The 20,230-nt window shown below is 41.4% G+C and overlaps 1 protein-coding gene across 1 annotated transcript in view; it reads right to left on the reverse strand.

Moving 5' to 3' along the window:
* The window catches only part of Kiaa1210 (KIAA1210 ortholog), a 59,327-nt gene that overhangs the window by 25,956 nt on the left and 13,141 nt on the right, over positions 1–20,230 (reverse strand). The window contains exons 3-4 of the mRNA XM_041642872.1: positions 20,086–20,212; positions 11,430–11,585 (exon numbers count right to left, since the gene is read on the reverse strand). Coding sequence (XP_041498806.1) covers positions 11,430–11,585; positions 20,086–20,212 — 283 coding nt within the window. The remainder of the gene's footprint in view (positions 1–11,429; positions 11,586–20,085; positions 20,213–20,230) is intronic.

The following is a 20,230-nucleotide window of genomic DNA, read 5'->3' on the forward strand; positions in this document are numbered from 1 at the left end:
GGGCAGAAATTAGATAGGCAGAGTAGACAGAACAGAATGCTGGGAAGAAGGGAAGTGAGGCAGACACTATAGCTCTCCTCTCCAAGATGGACACAGGTTAAGATCCTTCCTGGTAAGCCACCACTTTGTGGTGCTACACACATTAATAGAAATGGGTCAACTGAGATGTGAAAGTTAGCCAATAAGAGACTAGAACTCATGGGCCAGGCAGTATTTAAAAGAATACAGTTTCTGTGTAATTATTTCAGGTGTAAAGCTAGCCGGGTGGCGGGACACAGCCCGCCACTCCTACTACATTAAAACAACGTCTTTAAAGAGACAGTAAAAGTAATGTTTGTGCAACTCATTTAGAAATGTAATGTATGATTAGAATTACAGACTAATCAATAGTCATCTAGAATATAGTCGTGTTAGGTTTTCTAGATATACAGAGATATATTTCAGATAGATAGCTATTCTTCAGATCTTTCAAAGACCTACAAAACACAGCATTTAAAAGGTTTTAAAAACTTAAACTTTTCTCAACAGTGAGACATGTCTGCTTCTGGCAGCACCGATTACTTCAGAGAGACTGATGGACATTAAGGAAATTCGTTATGTAATTTGTCTTCAATGTGGCAAGGTTAGCCATCTGGGCAAGAAACTACTCTTGCCTGGACTGCTTGATGGTATGCTGTATGAACTGGACATGCAGGACCCACAGAAAAGTGACTGCTAAACTTTCCAAAAGATGGGATTGTCCTTCAGGATTCCTGCTTCACAGAAAAACTGCCAGACATTTTGCAGGATACAGAAGAAAGTGACTGACAAACTGCCAAGATAGGCAAAACAGTCTTTCAAATTTCCTGCTTCACGAAAAAGTCTGGCAGATACTATGGGCCTGTAGGCTGAAGATGCATGCCCCAACATTGCAGAGGAACTTTGCGTGGCTGTCCAGGCAGCAAGATGCCTCTGTTAATTCTAGAGTTTTGGAAGTTGTTTACAATGTATTTCCTGATTACTTAGGTGATATTATATCCTTCTGGGGTCTTTAAAGAGTTTTCCTTAGTTATGATAAAGGTTAAATTAGATATAAAGCTTTAGACACACAAAGATAGGGTAGATGATAGAGCATTTTCCACATGTAAATGAACTAAATATTGTAACTATAATTCTTGCTTTATAGCTATTTTGTATATGTAATTTTACTATGTTAAAGTTAAACCCTTCCTTTTTAATTAGACAGAAGAGAGCAAATGATGTGGGATGTCCTTCTGTATATGTGTTGATTTATTGCTTGATGAATAATGCTACTTCAGTCTATGGCACGGCAGAATGCAGGCAGGCAGGAAATCCAAACAGAGATATACGTAGAAAGTAGGCTGAGTCAGGGAGATGCCATGTAGTTGCTGAAGGAGAAAGACACCAGCCAGAACCTTATCCGGTCAGCCACAACCTCATGGTGATGCACAGATTAATAAAAATGGGTTAATTCAAGATGTAAGAGCTAGCTAAAAATATGCTTGAGTCATTGGCCAAGCAGTGTTATAATTAATATAGTTTCTGTGTGATTATTTAAGTCTGAGTGGCCGGGAAACGAACAAGCAGTCTCCACCTAAAACCCTGGGTTTCGTGTGTGTGTGTGTGTGTGTGTGTGTGTGTGTGTGTGTGTGTGTGTGTGTTTGCATACACATACACAGGTTATTTGAAATTAAATAGCTCTTAATTTGAGGTTCTGGCTGTATCATTTCCTGACTCAAGTTCCCTAACCTCTTTAAGTCTCAAGCAGTAATAGAGATGTTGATGTGGTGTTGCAAAGAATAAATAAGATGATCCATAAGAAGTGCTTGGCACAGTGCCTTTCACACAAGAAACCTCCCCCCCCCCCCCCCGTGTTACTCCATATTCATGTTGGAGGTGAGATAATTGTCAGCTTCCCCATTGTATTAGCTAATAAACAATGTCATTGCTACTGTCACATGGCTCAGTGGAAAATGCTATGGAGCCGGGCGATGGTGGCGCACGCCTTTAACCCCAGCACTTGGGAGGCAGAGGCAGGCGGATCTCTGTGAGTTCGAGACCAGCCTGGTCTACAGAGCTAGTTCCAGGACAGGCTCCAAAGCCACAGAGAAACCCTGCCTCAAAAAACCAAAATAAATAAATAAATAAAATAATAAAAAAAAAGAAAATGCTATGGAATATGAATAGGGATCCCAGGCTCACATCTCAGCTTATCACCGATCAGCTCTGTGGCCTTGTCCAAGTCATCTTACCTCTCTGAACCTCCCTTGTTTCATCTGAAATGGGCAGATAGCATCTTTCCTTTTATATCTTAAAGTCTTATAGAGAAAACCAAGTGCTCTGTAAACTGCCAATTTCCATGTGATAATTGGAAGGTGTTGTTCCACTCTCCTCTGATTTATCACATGAACTTAACAAGGAATGCTCTAAGTTTCAGAGGCTTACTGATCAACATTAAGAGTGAATTAATTATGAAGAAAACTGCCAAAAAAACACAAGAATCGCGATTGAAGGAAGCAGCTGGGCGGCAATCTAAATGAACTCCAGTAGTTGAAATAATGGAAGAACTGAAAACAACCTAACCTACAACATGTGACCACAGAAACATTTACCCTTCAGTGGGACTGAGGCTGGGCTATTTAATCTTCTGTTCCTTTAACCCATTCCACCCTGTTCACAAGTGAGAAAATGTATTGGTCCTGTGTGCGTGATTTCTTTATCATACTATTCTTTTTCCTCTTAAAAGCAATACTGAAAAAGAAGCTGGCCTGGGTCTGAAAAAACCTGGGATAAAACCGGACTTGCTGAACATAGCGGACAATGAGGACTACTGAGAACTCAAGAACAATGGCAATGGGTTTTGATCCTACTGCATGTACTGGCTTTGTGGGAGCCTAGGCAGTTTGGATGCTCACCTTACTAGACCTGGATGGAGGTGGGTGGTCCTTGGACTTCCCACTGGGCAGGGAACCCTGATAGCTCTATGGGCTGACAAGGGAGGGGACTTGATTGGGGGAGGGGGAGGGAAATAGGAGGAGGTAGCGGGGAAGAGACAGAAATCTTTAATAAATAAATAAACGGAAAAAAAAAGAGTTCCATCACTGCATTATGGCTGGAGATGGCCAAAGTTCTAGGGATGATGGGGTGCTGGGAAGCATTAGGCAAGGAGATCCTCTGGTTAAAGTGTAAGGTGAATTATGCCCTGCTCAGTAGTAATATCTACTAGGGGATGTTTAGATTCCTCTGCATGACAAAGAATGCAATCAGACACAGTCACATGTCATATGTGACATCCTGAGATACCTGTTGGTACTCACTGCCTTTCTTGCTTAATGTAAAGACCTGGAGGCCCCGTACTAGAGTAGAGGCCTAAGTCGGGGTCGGGGGAGCGCCGAGTGGGCAAGGGGGGTGAGCGGTAATCCAGGAGGAAACTACGTGTTTTGCAGACTGGAGCTGAAACATACCAGGGACCCCACTCTCCAATGAAGGACTTGTAGGAGGAAGAAACTGCAGAGGCAACTGCTTAAGCAAGCCTCCCATTTCCAACCCAGGGCACTCAGGGAAAGCAAGCCTGAGCACCTAGGGCAGTAATTGATGGCATGCATTTCCCCATTCCGCCAGCAGAGGGAAGCAGCTGAGAGAAGAAAAAGCCTGCAAATCGCTCCAAAAAGCTGAGATTTAGTCACTGTTTACTCTGACTTATCTAGGTGTTTTCTACTCTGTTTAGTTTTCTGCTTGTTGTTCGGTGAGAAGGGGATGGGGAAACATTTGGGGATAGGAGTTAGGGGCTAGAATGGGTAAGCAACCTATCTGCTTAAAGAATCTTCTACCCAGGCTGGTTTATTTCCCAATGCCTATGAGAGTTGCTCCTTTAGAAACTGCTTGCTGCCAACTGCACGCCCCTTGGGTTTACCATAGTAAAGTAACAAGTGTGGTGTCATGACAGGGCAGAGCCACTCATGTCTGGGGATAATTAGGAAATACACTGTAATACCAAAGACTTCACTTCTATCTGACGGCCCAATAACTACCTTATAGCAACCTGCCTCGACGCAGTTCGATTTGAGGGTCTGGGTTTTGTTTTTGAGACACAAACATCCACAAAAGGATTGATGACTAAACCAAGTGTGACACCTACAAGCAAAGGGCAACATCTCAGCCTTGAACAGGAATGAAGCTCAGATACATGCTACACAACATGGATGAACTTCAAAACCAATACGCTTAAACAAAGAAGCTATCTACGAAGACCTCATAGTATTCATTCCACGCCTATCAGATAGAAAACTAAAGACAGAGAAATTGAATTGGTGCTGTCAGGAGTTGATAGAAGAGAGGAAAGAGGGGCCACTGCTTCACAGCCTTCCATTTGGGAGAGTCAAACAAACTCTGGACCTAGATAGCGATGGTGGGCTTCATGACCCCACCAAATCATACTCTAAAATAGTTTGCATGATTCATTTTATGCGAACCACATTTTCCCACAATAAAAAATAGTTTCCAATCTAATCCTTCCACCAACTCAGACTGCCCATTCCAACCCATTTGATTTAGTGGTGCTCTCCAGAAAACAGTCATAACCTAATTTCATAAATTAATGATTTCTCATTCACTTACTATCAGTCTGTGTTTTAACTTTAGTCAAACCTAATTTTGGTCTAACTTAATTTTTGACATCGGTAGCCAAAGGCTGCTTTTCTTTATGCAACCTTTTTTTTTTTAAGTCAGAGCCTTACAAATGCTAAGCAGGTATAATATCACTGGGCTACACGCCCATATGCTTTTACAGGATCTTTTAGCAACAAAATAGCGTTGTTCCAGCAGGCTAGTTGGTTTTGGTATAAATTATGTTTCTGTTCACTTTTAGTTCCCAGTATTAATGGCTCCAAATTTTAAATCAATTTAAGTTCACAACAGTGAATTAAGATAAACACAAATTAATTTGAGAATGGAGCTGTTAATATGATTACAATCTACTAATTTGCCAATTGTTAATAAACACTATTTGGGCACAGAGGCGGCGCGGTGAGGCGGCCAGACACACAGAGGTGGCACAGCACGGCAGCCAGACGTGGTGGAGCAACACCGCATTCAGGAAGAGGCTTTGGGGGACCGGCGCGGCGGCAGACCCAAGCGGCTGGGACAGGCGTGCAATAAGGAGAGCAGATCGCCCTACTACAATTAAATCAAAGAGGTAGGCCTTTGGTTGGCCAGGTCACTGGCACATGGGGAGCCTGGTCCTGTCCTGAAGACCCTTCGGAGGGGTGAGAGGGTTCTTGGCCTGAGGCAGGAACCAGAAAACAGAGCGAGGGCATTTTGTAAGCGGAGCCCTTGGCCAGCAGGGAAACCTGATCCGGTTTTTAAAAGACCCATTAGATAGGATCAATAGGAGGAGATGGGCAGGCGCCAAGGCAAGAATTCACCCAATAATCTGAAAAACAACATGAAAACACCAGAACCCAATGATCTTACAACAGAAGTATTTGAACAACCTAACACAGAAGAAGTGGAAAAAAATGACTTTAGGAAGGCAATAGAGTCCCTTAAACAACATGTAAAAAATGCCCTTATAGAAATAGATGAGAAGTATAACAAAAAGTTTGAAGAAATGAGTAAATACGTACATGATACCCTGGGAAACCAAGAAAAAACGATCAAACAGGTAATGGAAACAGTTCAAGAATTGAAAACTGAAATGAAGGCAAGGAAGAAAATACAAACTGAGGACCAGCTGGATATGGAAAATCTAGGTCAATGAACAGAGTCTACAGAAACAAGCATAATCAATAGAATACAAGAGCTAGAAGAAAGAATCTCAGATGCTGAGGACACCATAGAGAAAATAAACGAACAGATCAAAGAAAACAGCAAAGCCAACAAATTCTCAACACAAAACATTCAGGAAATATGGGACACAATAAAAAAAACCAAACCTAAGAATAATAGGAATAGAAGAAGGAGAAGAGTCACAGCTAAAAGGCCCAGAAAATATTTTCAACAAAATTATGGAAGAAAACTTTCCCAACTTAAAGAAAGATATTCATTTAAATATTCAAGAAGCATACAGAACACCAAACAGACTGGATCAAAGAAAAACATCTCCTCGCCATATAATAATCAAAACACAAAATATACAGGTTAAAGAAAGAATATTAAGAGCTGCAAAGGAAAAAGGGCAAGTAACTTATAAAGGTAAACCGATCAGACTTACACCTGACTTCTCTATGGAAACTATGAAAGTCAGAAGGTCCTGGATAGATGTACTGCAGAAGCTAAGAGACCATGGATGCAAACCCAAACTACTATACCCAGCCAAGCTATCGTTCATTATCAACGGAGAAAACAAGACATTCCAGGATAAGAACAAATATAAACAATACGTAGCCACAAATCCAGCCCTACAGAAAGTAATAGAAGGAAAATCACAACCCAAGGAATCCAACACTGCCAACACTGCCTACAATAACCCAGGCATCTAGTGACCCTTCACCAGCACATCTCAAAGAAGGGAGACACACAATCTCTACTACCAAAAGCAATAAGAATAACCGGAGTAAACAACCACTGGTCATTAATATCACTTAATATTAATGGGCTCAATTCACCTATAAAAAGGCACAGGCTAAAAGATTGGATACGAAAACAGGATCCAACATTCTGCTGTTTGCAAGAAACACATCTCAACCACAAAGACAGGCACCTACTCAGAGTAAAGGGTTGGGAAAAGGTGTTTCAAGCAAATCGTCCTAAGAAAAAAGCAGGTGTGGCCATACTAATTTCTAACAAAACTGACTTCAAACTAAAATCAATCAGAAGAGACCGAGATGGTCACTTTATACTCATAACAGGAACAATTCATCAGGATGACGTCTCAATCCTGAATATCTACGCCCCCAATATAAAAGCACCTACTTATGTAAAAGAAATATTACTAGAACTCAAGGCAGACATCAAACCACACACACTAGTAGTAGGAGACTTCAACACACCTCTCTCTCCAAGGGACAGGTCAATCAGACAGAAACCTAATAGAGAATTAAGAGAATTATTGGAGGTAATGAAGCAAATGGACTTAACAGACATCTATAGAACATTCCACCCAAATAGGAAAGAATATACCTTCTTCTCTGCAGCTCATGGAACCTTCTCAAAAATTGACCACATACTCGGAAACAAAGGAAATCTCCACAGATACAAAAAAATATCAGTGTCCACCTGTGTCTTATCAGATCACCACGGATTAAAGTTAAAAGGCAACAACCACGCTACCCCCAAAAAACCGACAAACTCATGGAAACTGAACAGTCAACTACTGAACCACACCTGGGTCAAGGAAGAAATCAAGAAAGAAATTAAAGTCTTCCTTGAATTTAATGAAAATAAAGGGACAACATACTCAAACCTATGGCACACAATGAAAGCAGTGCTAAGAGGAAAGTTCATAGCACTAAGTGCCTACTTAAAGAAAATGGAGAATGCATACATTGGGGACTTAACAACACACCTGAAAGCTCTAGAAAAAAAAGAAGCAGACACGCCCAGGAGAAGTAGAAGACTGGAAATAATAAAACTGAGGGCTGAAATCAACAAAATAGAAACACAGAAAACAGTCCAAAGAATCAATGAAACAAAAAGCTGGTTCTTGGAGAAAATCAACAAGATCGACAAACCCCCATCCAAACTAATTAAACGACAGAGAGAGAACACGCAAACAAATAAGATCAGAAATGGAAAGGGGGACATAACCACAGACACAGAGGAAATTCAGAGAATCATTAGATCTTACTACAAAAGCCTGTATGCCATAAAACTGGAAAATACAAAAGAAATGGAAATTTTTTTAAATAAGTACCATATGCCAAAGCTAAAACAAGACCAGGTGAATGATCTAAATGGACCTGTTACTTGCGAAGAATTAGAAACAGTTATCAAAAATCTCCCTTCGAAAAAAAGCCCAGGACCAGATGGTTTCAATGCAGAATTCTACCAGAACTTCCAAGAAGAACTAATACCTATGCTCCTTAATGTATTTCACAATATAGAAACAGAAGAGTCATTGCCAAATTCCTTTTATGAAGCTACCATTACCCTGATACCAAAACCACACAAAGACCCAATCAAGAAAGAGAATTACAGACCTATCTCACTCATGAACATCGACGCAAAAATTCTCAATAAAATACTGGTAAACCGAATCCACGAACACATAAGAAAAATTATCCATTATGATCAAGTAGGCTTCATCCCAGAGATGCAGGGCTGGTTCAACATACGCAAATCTACCAATGTAATCCACCATATAAATAAACTGAAAGAAAAAAACCATATGATCATTTCATTAGATGCTGAAAAAGCATTCGACGAAATTCAACACCCCTTTATGATAAAGGTCTTGGAGAGAATAAGGATACAAGGGTCCTACCTAAATATAATAAAAGCTATTTACAGCAAGCCAACAGCTAACATTAAATTAAACGGAGAAAAACTCAAAGCCATCCCACTAAAATCAGGAACATAACAAGGATGTCCACTCTCTCCATACCTCTTCAATATAGTGCTTGAAGTTCTAGCAATAGCAATAAGACAACATAAGGGGATCAAGGGGATTCGTATTGGAAAAGAAGAAGTTAAACTTTCGTTATTTGCAGATGATATGATAGTATACATAAGCGACCCCAAAAATTCTACCAAAGAATTCCTATAGCTGATAAACACCTTTAGTAATGTGGCAGGATACAAGATCAACTCCAAAAAATCAGTTGCCTTCCTATGCACTAAGGATAAGGAAGCAGAGAGGGAAATCAGAGAAGCATCACCTTTCACGATAGCCACAAATAGCATAAAATATCTTGGGGTAACTCTGACCAAGGAAGTGAAAGATCTATTTGACAAGAACTTTAAGGCATTGAAGAAAGAAATTGAAGAAGACACCAGAAAATGGAAGGACCTCCCTTGCTCTTGGATTGGGAGGATCAACATAGTAAAAATGGCAATTCTACCAAAAGCAATCTATAGATTCAATGCAATCCCCATCAAAATCCCATCAAAATTCTTCACAGATCTGGAGAAGAAAATAATCAACTTTATATGGAAAAACAAAAAACCCAGGATAGCCAAAACAATCTTATACAATAAAGGATTGTCTGGAGGCATTACCACCCCTGACTTCAAACTCTATTACAGAGCTACAGTATTGAAAACAGCTTGGTATTGGCATAAAAACAGAGAAGTCGACCAATGGAATCGAATAGAAGACCCTGACTTTAACCCACAAACCTATGAACACCTGATTTTCGATAAAGGAGCTAAAAGTATACAATGGAAAAAAGAGAGCATCTTCAACAAATTGTGCTGGCAAAACTGGATGTCAATCTGTAGAAGAATGAAAATAGATCCATATCTATCACCATGCACAAAACTCAAGTCCAAATGGATTAAAGACCTCAATATCAGTCCGAACACACTAAACCTGATAGAAGAGAAAGTGGGAAGTACTCTACAACACATGGGCACAGGAGACCACTTCCTACGTATCACCCCGGCAGCACAGACACTAAGGGCATCATTGAATAAATGGGACCTCCTGAGGCTGAGAAGCTTCTGTAAAGCAAAGGACACTGTCACTAAGACAAAAAGGCAACCCACTTACTGGGAGAAGATTTTCACCAACCCCGCAACAGACAAAGGTCTGATCTCCAAAATATATAAAGAAATCAAGAAACTAGACCGTAAAAGGCTAATCAACCCAATTATAAAATGGGGCATTGAGCTGAACAGAGAATTCTCAACAGAAGAACTTCAAATGGCCAAAAGACACTTAAGGTCATGCTCAACTTCCTTAGCGTTCAGGGAAATGCAAATCAAGACAACTTTAAGATACCATCTTACACCTGTCAGAATGGCTAAAATAAAAAACACCAATGATAGCCTTTGCTGGAGAGGTTGTGGAGAAAGGGGTACACTCACCTATTGCTTGTGGGAATGCAAACTTGTGCAACCACTCTAGAAAGCAGTGTTTCGGTTTCTCAGGAAATTCGGGATCAACCTACCCCTGGACCCAGCAATACCACTCTTGGGAATATACCCAAGAGAGGCCCTATCATACAACAAAAGTATATGCTCAACTATGTTCATGGCAGCATTGTTTGTAATAGCCAGAACCTGGAAACAACCTAGATGCCCTTCAACGGAAGAATGGATGAAGAAAGTATGGAATATATACATATTAGAGTATTACTCAGCAGTAAAAAACAAGGACTTCTTGAATTTTGCATACAAATGGATGGAAATAGAAAACACTATCCTGAGTGAGGTAAGCTAGACCCAAAAAGAGGAACATGGGATGTACTCACTCATAATTGGTTTCTAGCCATAAATAAAGGACATTGAGCTTATAATTCATGTTCCTAGAGAAGCTAAATAAGAAGGTGAATCCAAAGACAAACACATAGGCACCCTCATGAATATTAACCTTCATCAGGCGATGAAAGGAGACAGAGACAGAGACCCACATGGGAGCACCGGACAGAAATCTCAAGGTCCAAATCAGGAGCAGAAGGAGAGAGAACACGAGCAAGGAACTCAGGACCACGAGGGGTGCACCCACACACTGAGACAATGGGGATGTTCTATCGGGAACTCACCAAGGCCAGCTGGCCTAGGTCTGAAAAAGTATCGGATAAATCTGGACTAGCTGAACATAGCGGACAATGAGGAATACTGAGAACTCAAGAACAATGGCAATGGGTTTTTGATCCTACTGCACGTACTGGCTTTGGGGGAGCCTAGGCAGTTTGGATGCTCACCTTACTAGACCTGGATAGAGGTGGGTGGTCCTTGGGCTTCCCACAGGTCAGGGAACCCTGATTGCTCTTCGAGCAGATGAGGGAGGGGGATTTGATCGGGGGAGGGGGAGGGAAATGGGAAGCGGTTGTGGGGAGGAGGCAGAAATCCTTAATAAATAAATAAATACTATTTGGTTGGCAGATCTAAACATACAAAACACTTATGCATGTATGCCCACTAGTGTGCCAGCTCCCTTTTATTATGGTAGACAGTTAGGAAATAATAGTGTATTACTTAACCTCTGACTTTATATTGAAAAAGTGTATAGTGGTATTCATTAAAGAATCTCTATTTTAGTTTTCATAAAACAACTGAACATATCCACAAACTATTGTGTACTTCAGAAACAATATCTTCCATTGTTTATGAGTTAAACTGGTGATTATTTGATTTGTAAAACTGAATGGAAAAAGTAAACCATTTTTGATGCAAATCAAAAACCAAGAGTGGCAGTTTCTTTCCCAAAGTACCATTCTGGTTTGCCCCTAGAGTTGAGGCATGGCGATAGAAACTAGAACAAGAAATGATGCCTCTGATGGGTGGCCACCCTCAAACTTATCCCTGCGAGTAGAACTAAAATTCACCTTGCTCCATGTTGCTGAACGGTCTGCTGGAAACTTCTTTGGGGAGATCTTGGATTTCTCGTCTCTGGCAAAGTTTTTTTCCAAGTCCTTTGAGTCTTTCTTAGCTTGGGTAACACTGGAAGAGACACTGAGTCTCCGTGAGTGCACTGGTGGGATCTGTTAAAAGGAGAATAGAAGAGGTTCAAGCTTAGGCTTTTCTCCCCGACCCCTACCCCGGCTACTGGCGTCCTTTGTTCCTTAACCAGGTGAAAGACTGACAGGCCAAAAAGAAAAAAAAATGACACATATAAAAAATGTCATAATAAAACCTAGCATTATGTAAAATTAATAAATTCTAATACAGGCTGGGAGATGACTCAGTAGCAAAGACGAGGATCTGAGTTTAAATCTCTAGAACTCATGTAAAAATTAGAATGGGTAGCAGAAGCATCTGTAATGCCACTGCCTCGATGGCAAGATGGGAGCCAGAGATAGGAGAATCTCTGGAAAGTTGCAGGCAAGGTGGCCTGATGTATACAATAGAAAACAGCAAAGAACCCCTGGCTGAAACCAAGGGGGTTGAAAGGCAAGAATAGACACCTGAGGTTGTGAATTTGTCCTCTAACTACTACAAATGTGCCTTGAATGTGTGCACACCCACAGACGTTGAGTGTGTGTGTGAGAGTGTGTGTGTATACATGTGTTTGAATGTGAGCAATGCCCTTGGAGTCTCTGTAGATCAGTGTCTAAGCTGAAAGTGCTGTGTGGTAGTTTGAATAAGAATGGCCGCCACAGGCTCAAATTTGGGATGCTTAGTCATCGGGATGTGTGTGTGTATACATCTATGTGTGTATGTGTGTAGACATGAATTGTCTATGTGTATGTATACCTTTATTTATGTATGTATATATAAATATGTATGTGTGTGTATAAAATAACAACTGAGAAATAGGTTCAAGAAGGAATCTCCTGCCTCCTTGCCTTCACGTCTAATACCCACTGAAATCAACGACCAGCAGTCTTGGGTTTGCCTCTGGGTTTCTACATACTTTTGCCAATCCCCAAACAAAGTCAGAAGTATGTTTAATTAAAGCCAGAGTCTTGGTTTTAGGCCCTTCTGTATTCTGTCTAGAAATCTTGCTTCATTCTGATCTTTCTTTGAATCTTGGCCGTGTCTTTGGAGCCTAGTGCTTACAGAAGCAAATCTTTATGATCTGAGATTGACTTCCACACTATATATAATCTCTCAGTCCTTTTACTCCAAGAATCTTCTGGCCTGGATCTTTAAAATATTCACTTCTTGTCTTCATATAATTATGGTCTATCTTTCTGGGAATGCTAAAGAAAAATCTAGAGATTCATGCTCAGCAAGCCTGTACCATTGAGACTAGATTTAAATAAATAAAATCTAAAACCTTTAGTTCTTGGCTTTTTGGAGACCTTTCCCTATGGTGAGATACCATGCTCAGCCTAGATACAGGAAGGAGGGCCTTGGTCCTGCCTCAACTTGATCTGCCAGGCTTTGTTGACTTCCCATGGGAAGCCTTATCCTCTCTGAGGAGTGAGTGTGAGGTGTGGGGGAGGTGGGAGAAAGTTGGGGAGGAAGAAAACAGAGGGGGAAAATGTGGTTAGTATGTAAAATGAATTTTAAAAATAAAAAAATAAATCTTTAAAAAATAAAATGTATAGTTCAATCTTTAATTTTATAAAAAAGATAAAAATGGTCTCTTTGCAGGGTAGACTAATTTCAGACTAAGGACCATGATACAAGAGGACCATGGCCAGGCAAGTGCATCATGGTCATTAGACTATAGATTTTAAATTTTATTTATCTATTTGTTCATCTGTTGTGGGAAATCAAAGCGAGAGCCTCTCACTGGTGCTTAGCAAGATTGTACCATCTGCAGTTTGCCTCACCCGATCCTATGAACTGGGCTACAATAACTCACGGTTCTTTATTCTTCAGAGCTAACATTTCTTGCTTCTGTCTAAGGGTCTACATAGCTCAGGACATAGAGCCTCCAGACATTAGCCAAAGAAAAATGGACACAATAGAGGTTTGCCAAGATTTTACTCCTGGATAACTCCTGGCTAGGGTTTCTGGTGCTCCTTTATTGCTACCAGTCTTTACTGGGAACTTAGGAACTAAGCCTAAATCAACTATTGCTTCAATAAACCATCCCTAAGCCCAGGTCTAATGAAAATAGTTACAAATGACGACAAATAACTTTCACTAAAGGATGATAAAATGCCAGGCAGTGCGAAATCTCCGCGGGCGTATCTCATTTAAAAATCACGGTTCTTAGAAGTGTTTGCTAGTATGAGCTCCATTATCTAGGTGGGGGGAAATGAGATTTGAGAATAGATGTAACTGATCATAGTTCTACCACTTACAAGGCAAGTATTTGTAATCTCTTGCTAAATTGATAGCTTGTGTTCTTACCCACTATGCACTCTTGTTTCCCCACCAGCAATAAGTGCCAGGGATGGGAGGTCCCATTCTGAAGGCCATGTTTAGGAAGCTGAAAGGCAACAGGCAGAGCCAATGGTCTATTTGCTCCATTTAGAAGGACTGCAGAAGGCTACAGAGGTGGATCAGTGGTTAAGAGCACTGATTGTTCTTCCAGAGGATCTGGGTTCAATTCCCAGCACTCACATGGAAGCTCACAACTGTCTATAATTCCAGTTCCAGGGTACCCAACACCCATGGCAAAATACAAATACATGTAAAATAAATATTTAAAAAAAAAGAAAGAAGAACTGCAGAAAGAGGGTTGGGGCCTGAGAGCAGTAAGAAAGGTGTTTCTTACAGGGTTTTTTAAATGATAAACTCAACGGCATGAAGATGCTATTAACACAGAATCACATCTTAACTGTTTGTAATCAAATAAGGAAAGCCTCATCTAAGCACACACATTCCCAGCACATCAGAGAGGGCATCGGGTGAATGTCTGGAAAGGAAGAAAATTGGCTTCATTTTCGTATTTGGGACAAAAGTGGATACCTGGATTTCCCTCTCACACTCTTTAGATGCTGCGAAGGTCATTTATGACCCACTAAGAATCCTGCTCTGGGGCTGGAGGGATTGCTTGGCCATCAGGATCCACATCAGGCAGCTCACAACAGTCTGCAACTCCAGTTCCAGAGGAATGCAACCCCTCTGACCTCTGTGGGCAATTGTACTTATGTGTACATACCCCCACACACATATAGATAGACTTTTTTTTTTAATTTAAAAACTAACCCAAACTCTTCAAGGGACCCGGACAGTGGACAATTCTATAGTTCTACCGGGATCTCTGGAGCACTGCATGTCAGGAACCTTGATTGTTTTAGTTTTAGTATGTGTGTTCGGTGTTTTGAGACAAGGCCTCAGAACATACTCCAGGGCAATCTGAAATTCACTGTGTAGGAGAAACAAGTCTTGAACTTATGATCCTCCGGCCTCAGCATCATAAATGCTTATATTATAGAAACGTGACAGCCACCTTGCCGGGCATCTGAGACCCTTGCCACCAATTAACCTTCATGAAGTACAGCCATCTTGGCACTTGAAGGGAGTTTTCTACCCAGAGGTTAAAATGGTCATTGAGGATCTATTGTCACCTAACCTAGTTGGCATCACACACACACACACACACACACACACACACACACACACACACACACACACACACCTTGACACAAGCCACAGTTATCTGGAAAGAGAAACCTCAAATGAGAAAATGCTTTATCAGATTGCCTGTAGACAAGTCTATGGGGAATTGATCACTTCTTGATAGAGGAGGGCCCAGCCCATTGTGGGCAGTGCCACCCCTGGGCAGGTGATCCTGGGTGGGGTAAGAAAGCAGGCTGAGAAAGCCACGCAGAGCAAGCCATGTTCCTCCGTGTCCTCTGCTTCAGTTCCTGCCCCCTTGCTCCTGCCTTGACTTCCTGCCCTAGCTTCCCTCAGTGATGGATTGTTTACCTGGAAGTAGAAGATGTAATAAACCATTTCCTCCCCCCAAGCTGTTTTTGGTCATGGTCTTTATCACAGTAATAGGAAAAAAAAATCACTAATGCAGCGCCCTCTGCTGTCCCTGGACATGTTTGACAGGAAGAGGCCTGAAGGATCAGGCAGGCCCAATCAACACATGAGATGTAGGCCCACACTGGTCATTTGTGGCCCAGAACCCAGCAAATATGTCAAAATATCAGAACAACCCAAAGGTTATGAATCTCATCAGTAAATTGTCAGCCAAGTTGGGAGGTCAAGCGTAATGTCAAACAGAGCCCTTGCTGAATGAAGAGCAGCTTAGCTCGCTCACTGGATGTTGCAATAATGCAAACAAACCAGTGTACCTCTGACCTCATCAGGAGAGCTGGGGTGCTTCGAAGACTATCCCTACCCTTCTGCATCAAATGCGGCTGAAGCATTTTACAGTGGTTTGCCATTAGGGTCTTCATTTAGATAATGTTTTCCTACTAGGAATTATAAACACTTTTCAACCTTAATCATATTTTTTAAAAATTTAGGGAGTATTAATTCCTCCATTTTTCTTTACTAGTCTTTTGGGGGTTTTCCTTTGAATTACTGGCCAAGCAAGCTGAATATGGCCAACTTACTGCTTTCATGAATGGAAATAAAGATTTGTTAGTGGGAAGCAAGTAAAACCCATTTAAGTTGATTTGAGTTGGAGAAAAAAAAGAAAACTTGCCTTTGAACTATTGTGGTTTTTCCCGTCCCTTCATCATGACAAATAAAGCTCCTATAATATTTCCTTGCATTCTTCTCAAAAATTAATCTTGGTTTTTAACTGAATGTCTGTACTGTTAATGTCTGAAACTCTACTACTACAGGAGGGAAAGAGTACCGAACTGTTTGGTTCCAAATATAAGAAACAACCTGTAACACTTGCCATGGCCAAGAAGGGGTAGAGAATGTAACTGCGGGCATGCAAAAGCTGGTGTTGCTATTTCAGACTGGATATTAGAAAGTACAGGAGAAGAGGCTTTCCCTAATGTGCTGCAAGAAGGCAACACTCCAGTGACACTAGGGACCCCCACCCCAGAGCCATGCCCTCTGCTGATCTCCTCAGTGCCGTCTTCCCCACCCTTCAAGATTAAAGCACCCAGCACAATTTGCACACACTCTGCATAAGCCAGAGCCAGTCACCTGAAGCCTCAAACAGATGTGACAAAGATAAACTCAACTTCTTTTTTGCCAAATACAAAAATCATATCAAAACAGCTTTCCAGTGGGGCATGGTCTCCTTGTGCAGCTTCCCCAGTTTCACAGGGATGCTCAGGCAGAAACCCACCCATAAACAAGAAACAAGCTGCTAAAAATTGATGCCCTGGCATTCAATCCAACTCCATGAAGAGCACTCCTGGATCAGAGTTCTAGAAGTATCTGGCTGAGGAATGGTTGCATCTTATAAGTTTAGGATTAGTTGGAGGTAAGGGGCTTTCTTAATGTAAATGATAATTTTTTCTGGGACTGTTAAGAGTGCTACCATATCTGGGCAGATATGAAGAATTAGAGAATCTTAGGAAGTGAGGTAGAGGGAGCCCATGGATTTTGAGGTTAATACACCTGAAATACATTTCCAAGTCAACAATATACTAGCTGGGTGAATCATTTATTTTAAAAATATTTATTAGATGGATTTATATTCCTTTTATGTGTGTGAGCATTTTGCCTGTATGTATGTCTGTGCACCATGTCCCTGGTGTCCATGGAGGCCAGAGGAAGGAATTAGATTCCTTGGAACTGGAGTTACAGACAGTTATAAGCTATTGTGGGATACTGGGAATCAAACCTAGGTCCTCTGAAAGAATGCTTTTAACCACTGAACCATACCTCCAGTCCCTTTAATAACTTATTTAAACTTTCAGACTCTTCACTCAATCCCCATAAGCAAATTTTTGAGGGAGTTATCAATGCTGTACATTGTAGATGAGCAAATGAAGGCTCAGAGAAGTTAAGGTCTTACGGTCACAGCCACTAAGTTGCAGGACAAGAATTCAAGCATAGATTTATGTAGTTATTTGATCGAAATGGCCCCCATAGTTTCATAGGGAGTAGCACTATTAGGAGGTGTGGCCTTGTTGAAATAGGTGTAATCTTGTTGGAGGAGGTGTGGCTTTGTTAGAGGAAATATGACATTTGGGGTGGGTTTTGAGGTTTCAGATGCTCAAGCCAAACCTAGTTTCACTCCCATCCTGCTGCCTGCCAATCCAGATGTCCAACTCTCAACTCCCTCTCTAGCACCATGCCTGCCCGCCTGCTGCTATGCTAAGAATGGACTAAACTTCTGAGCTATAAGCCAGCCCCAGTTAAATGTTTTCCTTTATAAGAGTTGTCATGATCATGGTGTCTCTGCACAGCAATAGAAACCCTCAGACAGAAGTTGATACCAGGTACTGGGGTATTGCTGTGATGGGCCTGACCGTACTTCTGTTAAGAATGTGGGCTTTGAGACTTTGGATTAAAAGAAACATCTGAATGCTTTAAGTGGGCCTTAATGGGCCAAACTAGTAGGAGCATGAAAGACAGTGGTGCTGAGGCTGTTGTGAACTGTGGGGGCCTGGCACATGAGGTTTCAGAGAAGAATATTAGTAGGTTGCCTAGAGATCATTATTATGATATTTTGGTGAAGAATGAGGCTGTTTTCTGCCCTTGTTAAAAAAAAATCTGTCCGTAGCTAAATTAAAGAATTATAGATTAACAGCTTTGGCAGAGAACATTTTCAAACAATTTAGGATTAACTGTCTTGTGTGGTTATTAGTGGCAAGTCATATGCAGATCTATAGTGAAAACGAGCAAGCTGAACAAGAAAAATTACAAAATGGACAATTGGAAGAGAAAAGGCACCAGGAAGTGTAAACAGATTAAAGAAAAGCCTGATGCTAAGTGGAATTAAGGGAGTGGTGACCTCAGAGCAAGATCCCACCCAGCTAAGCTTCCAATTTGTGAAAGGGAGTGAGAGAAAAGTTTAGGGCCAGGTGTGGTGGTGCACACCTTTAATCCCAGCACTCAAAAGGCAAAAGCGGGCGAATGTCCGAGTGCACGGTCAGCCTGGTCTGTCTACAGCACTAGTTCCAGCAAAGTCAATATTAGGCTGTGAAAGAAACCACTGAAAACAAAAGCTGGTGAAAATATATTTGAACAAGGGGGTCCTGTTCAGCCCCAGCAAGGAGCAGAACTTGGCAGCTTCGGCCATACTGTTCTGGCTTTAGGGTCAAGAATAGAAGAAATGAATTATGGAATCTCCCTACACAGCTAAAGAAAGCTTCTGAGGCTAGGTATGTGGCAGGGTGTCCCTGTATGGAGGCCCAGAGACAGCACTGTGTGAAGCTGTGAAGGTAAAGCCTGAATTGCCTTGGAGATCCCCAAATCTTGGAGATGCTGGAACTATGGGATACCTGCTAAACAGAGCTGATAACAGGAAGTGGAACCAGCCCAAGAGAGAAAAGTGTGTTGCAGTCAACAAAGCTGAAAAGAGTTGAAGATCTGAGGAGCACTTTGACACCAGACATGGAGATGCAGAGTTTGGAGTTTGCCCAGCGTGTTTTTGGTCTTGCTTTGGTCCAGGATTTTCTCATTTATGTTCCTTTTCCTACATTTTTAAACTGTAATGTATGCCCTGTGCTATTATGCATTAGAAGTATGTGATCTGCTTTTTCATTTTGATTTTACAAGGAATTACAGGTAAGAGATTGCATGAGTCTCAGAAGAGACTTTGAACTTCAAACTTCTAAACAATGCCGGCACTGTTATAGACAATGGGGACTTTTGAAATTGGACTATGACATGGCTACTTGTATATAGGGGCCAAGGAGTGGAATGTGCTGGTTTGAAGGAAAATGGCTCCCATAGGCACACAAGGAATGGCAAAGTTAGGAGGTGTGGCCTTGTTGGAGTAGGTATGGCCTTATTGGAGGAAGGATGTCACTATGGGGGAAGGCTTTGAGGTCTTATATGTTCAAACTATGCCCAGTATGGCACACAGTCTCTTCTGATGCTGCCTGTGGATCAAGATACAGAATTTTTTCATCTTTTTCTCCAACACCGTGTCTACTTGCATGCTGTCATGTTTGTTGCCATGACCAATAATGGACCAAACCTCTGAGATTATAAGTCATCCCCAGTTAAATGTTTTCCTTTAAAAGAGTTTTCATGCTCACAGTATCTCTTCACAACAATAGAAATTCTGACTAGGACAATCTGTCTATCTGACTTAGCTGCCCATGCTCCATAAATTTCCATGGTATTACCTCAGCAACCATGGAGCCTGAGACCCAGAGTTCACTTTTGGGACCACAGCAGCCCACAGATGTACTCAAAGCTCCAAGGACATCAGTTCCTGTCACTCTAGGCAGAGTTCTGGAAATAGGAAATCTCTGTGGGAGAGAGAGAAAAGCTTGAGTTTGGTATGTTAGCACATAGTGAACACCCCACTATCAAAATAATGATAGTATCCTTGTAGTGTCTTAAGTACACTAACAACAGCCAACACTCTGTGTTGGCCATGTTACATGAGTACACACCTATTTAAATATTGGATTATTTGATGTTTAAGATATTGCTGTGAGGTAAAATTAACTTTTGAGCAGGATTAAATTTCTCCCTCCTTTGAGGAGGATATGATAGAGGAATAGTGTCGAATTAGACTGAGGTCAAGTTCATCATTACCTCCTGTGGTCTGCTTCTCTGGGGCTCTTGAGACAAGGGCAGTTTGCTTGCCCGTTTCTCAGGCTCAGATTCCAAACAGAAGACACTGTCATGGGATATGGACTTGGTTCCCAAGCTACTCTTAGGCCTACATGGAAAGAAAAAG

This window comes from Microtus oregoni, unplaced genomic scaffold (assembly GCF_018167655.1).
Source record: "Microtus oregoni isolate MIOR12 unplaced genomic scaffold, Mior012 000080F_ref0000499, whole genome shotgun sequence".
Classification (NCBI taxonomy): Eukaryota; Metazoa; Chordata; class Mammalia; order Rodentia; family Cricetidae; genus Microtus; species Microtus oregoni.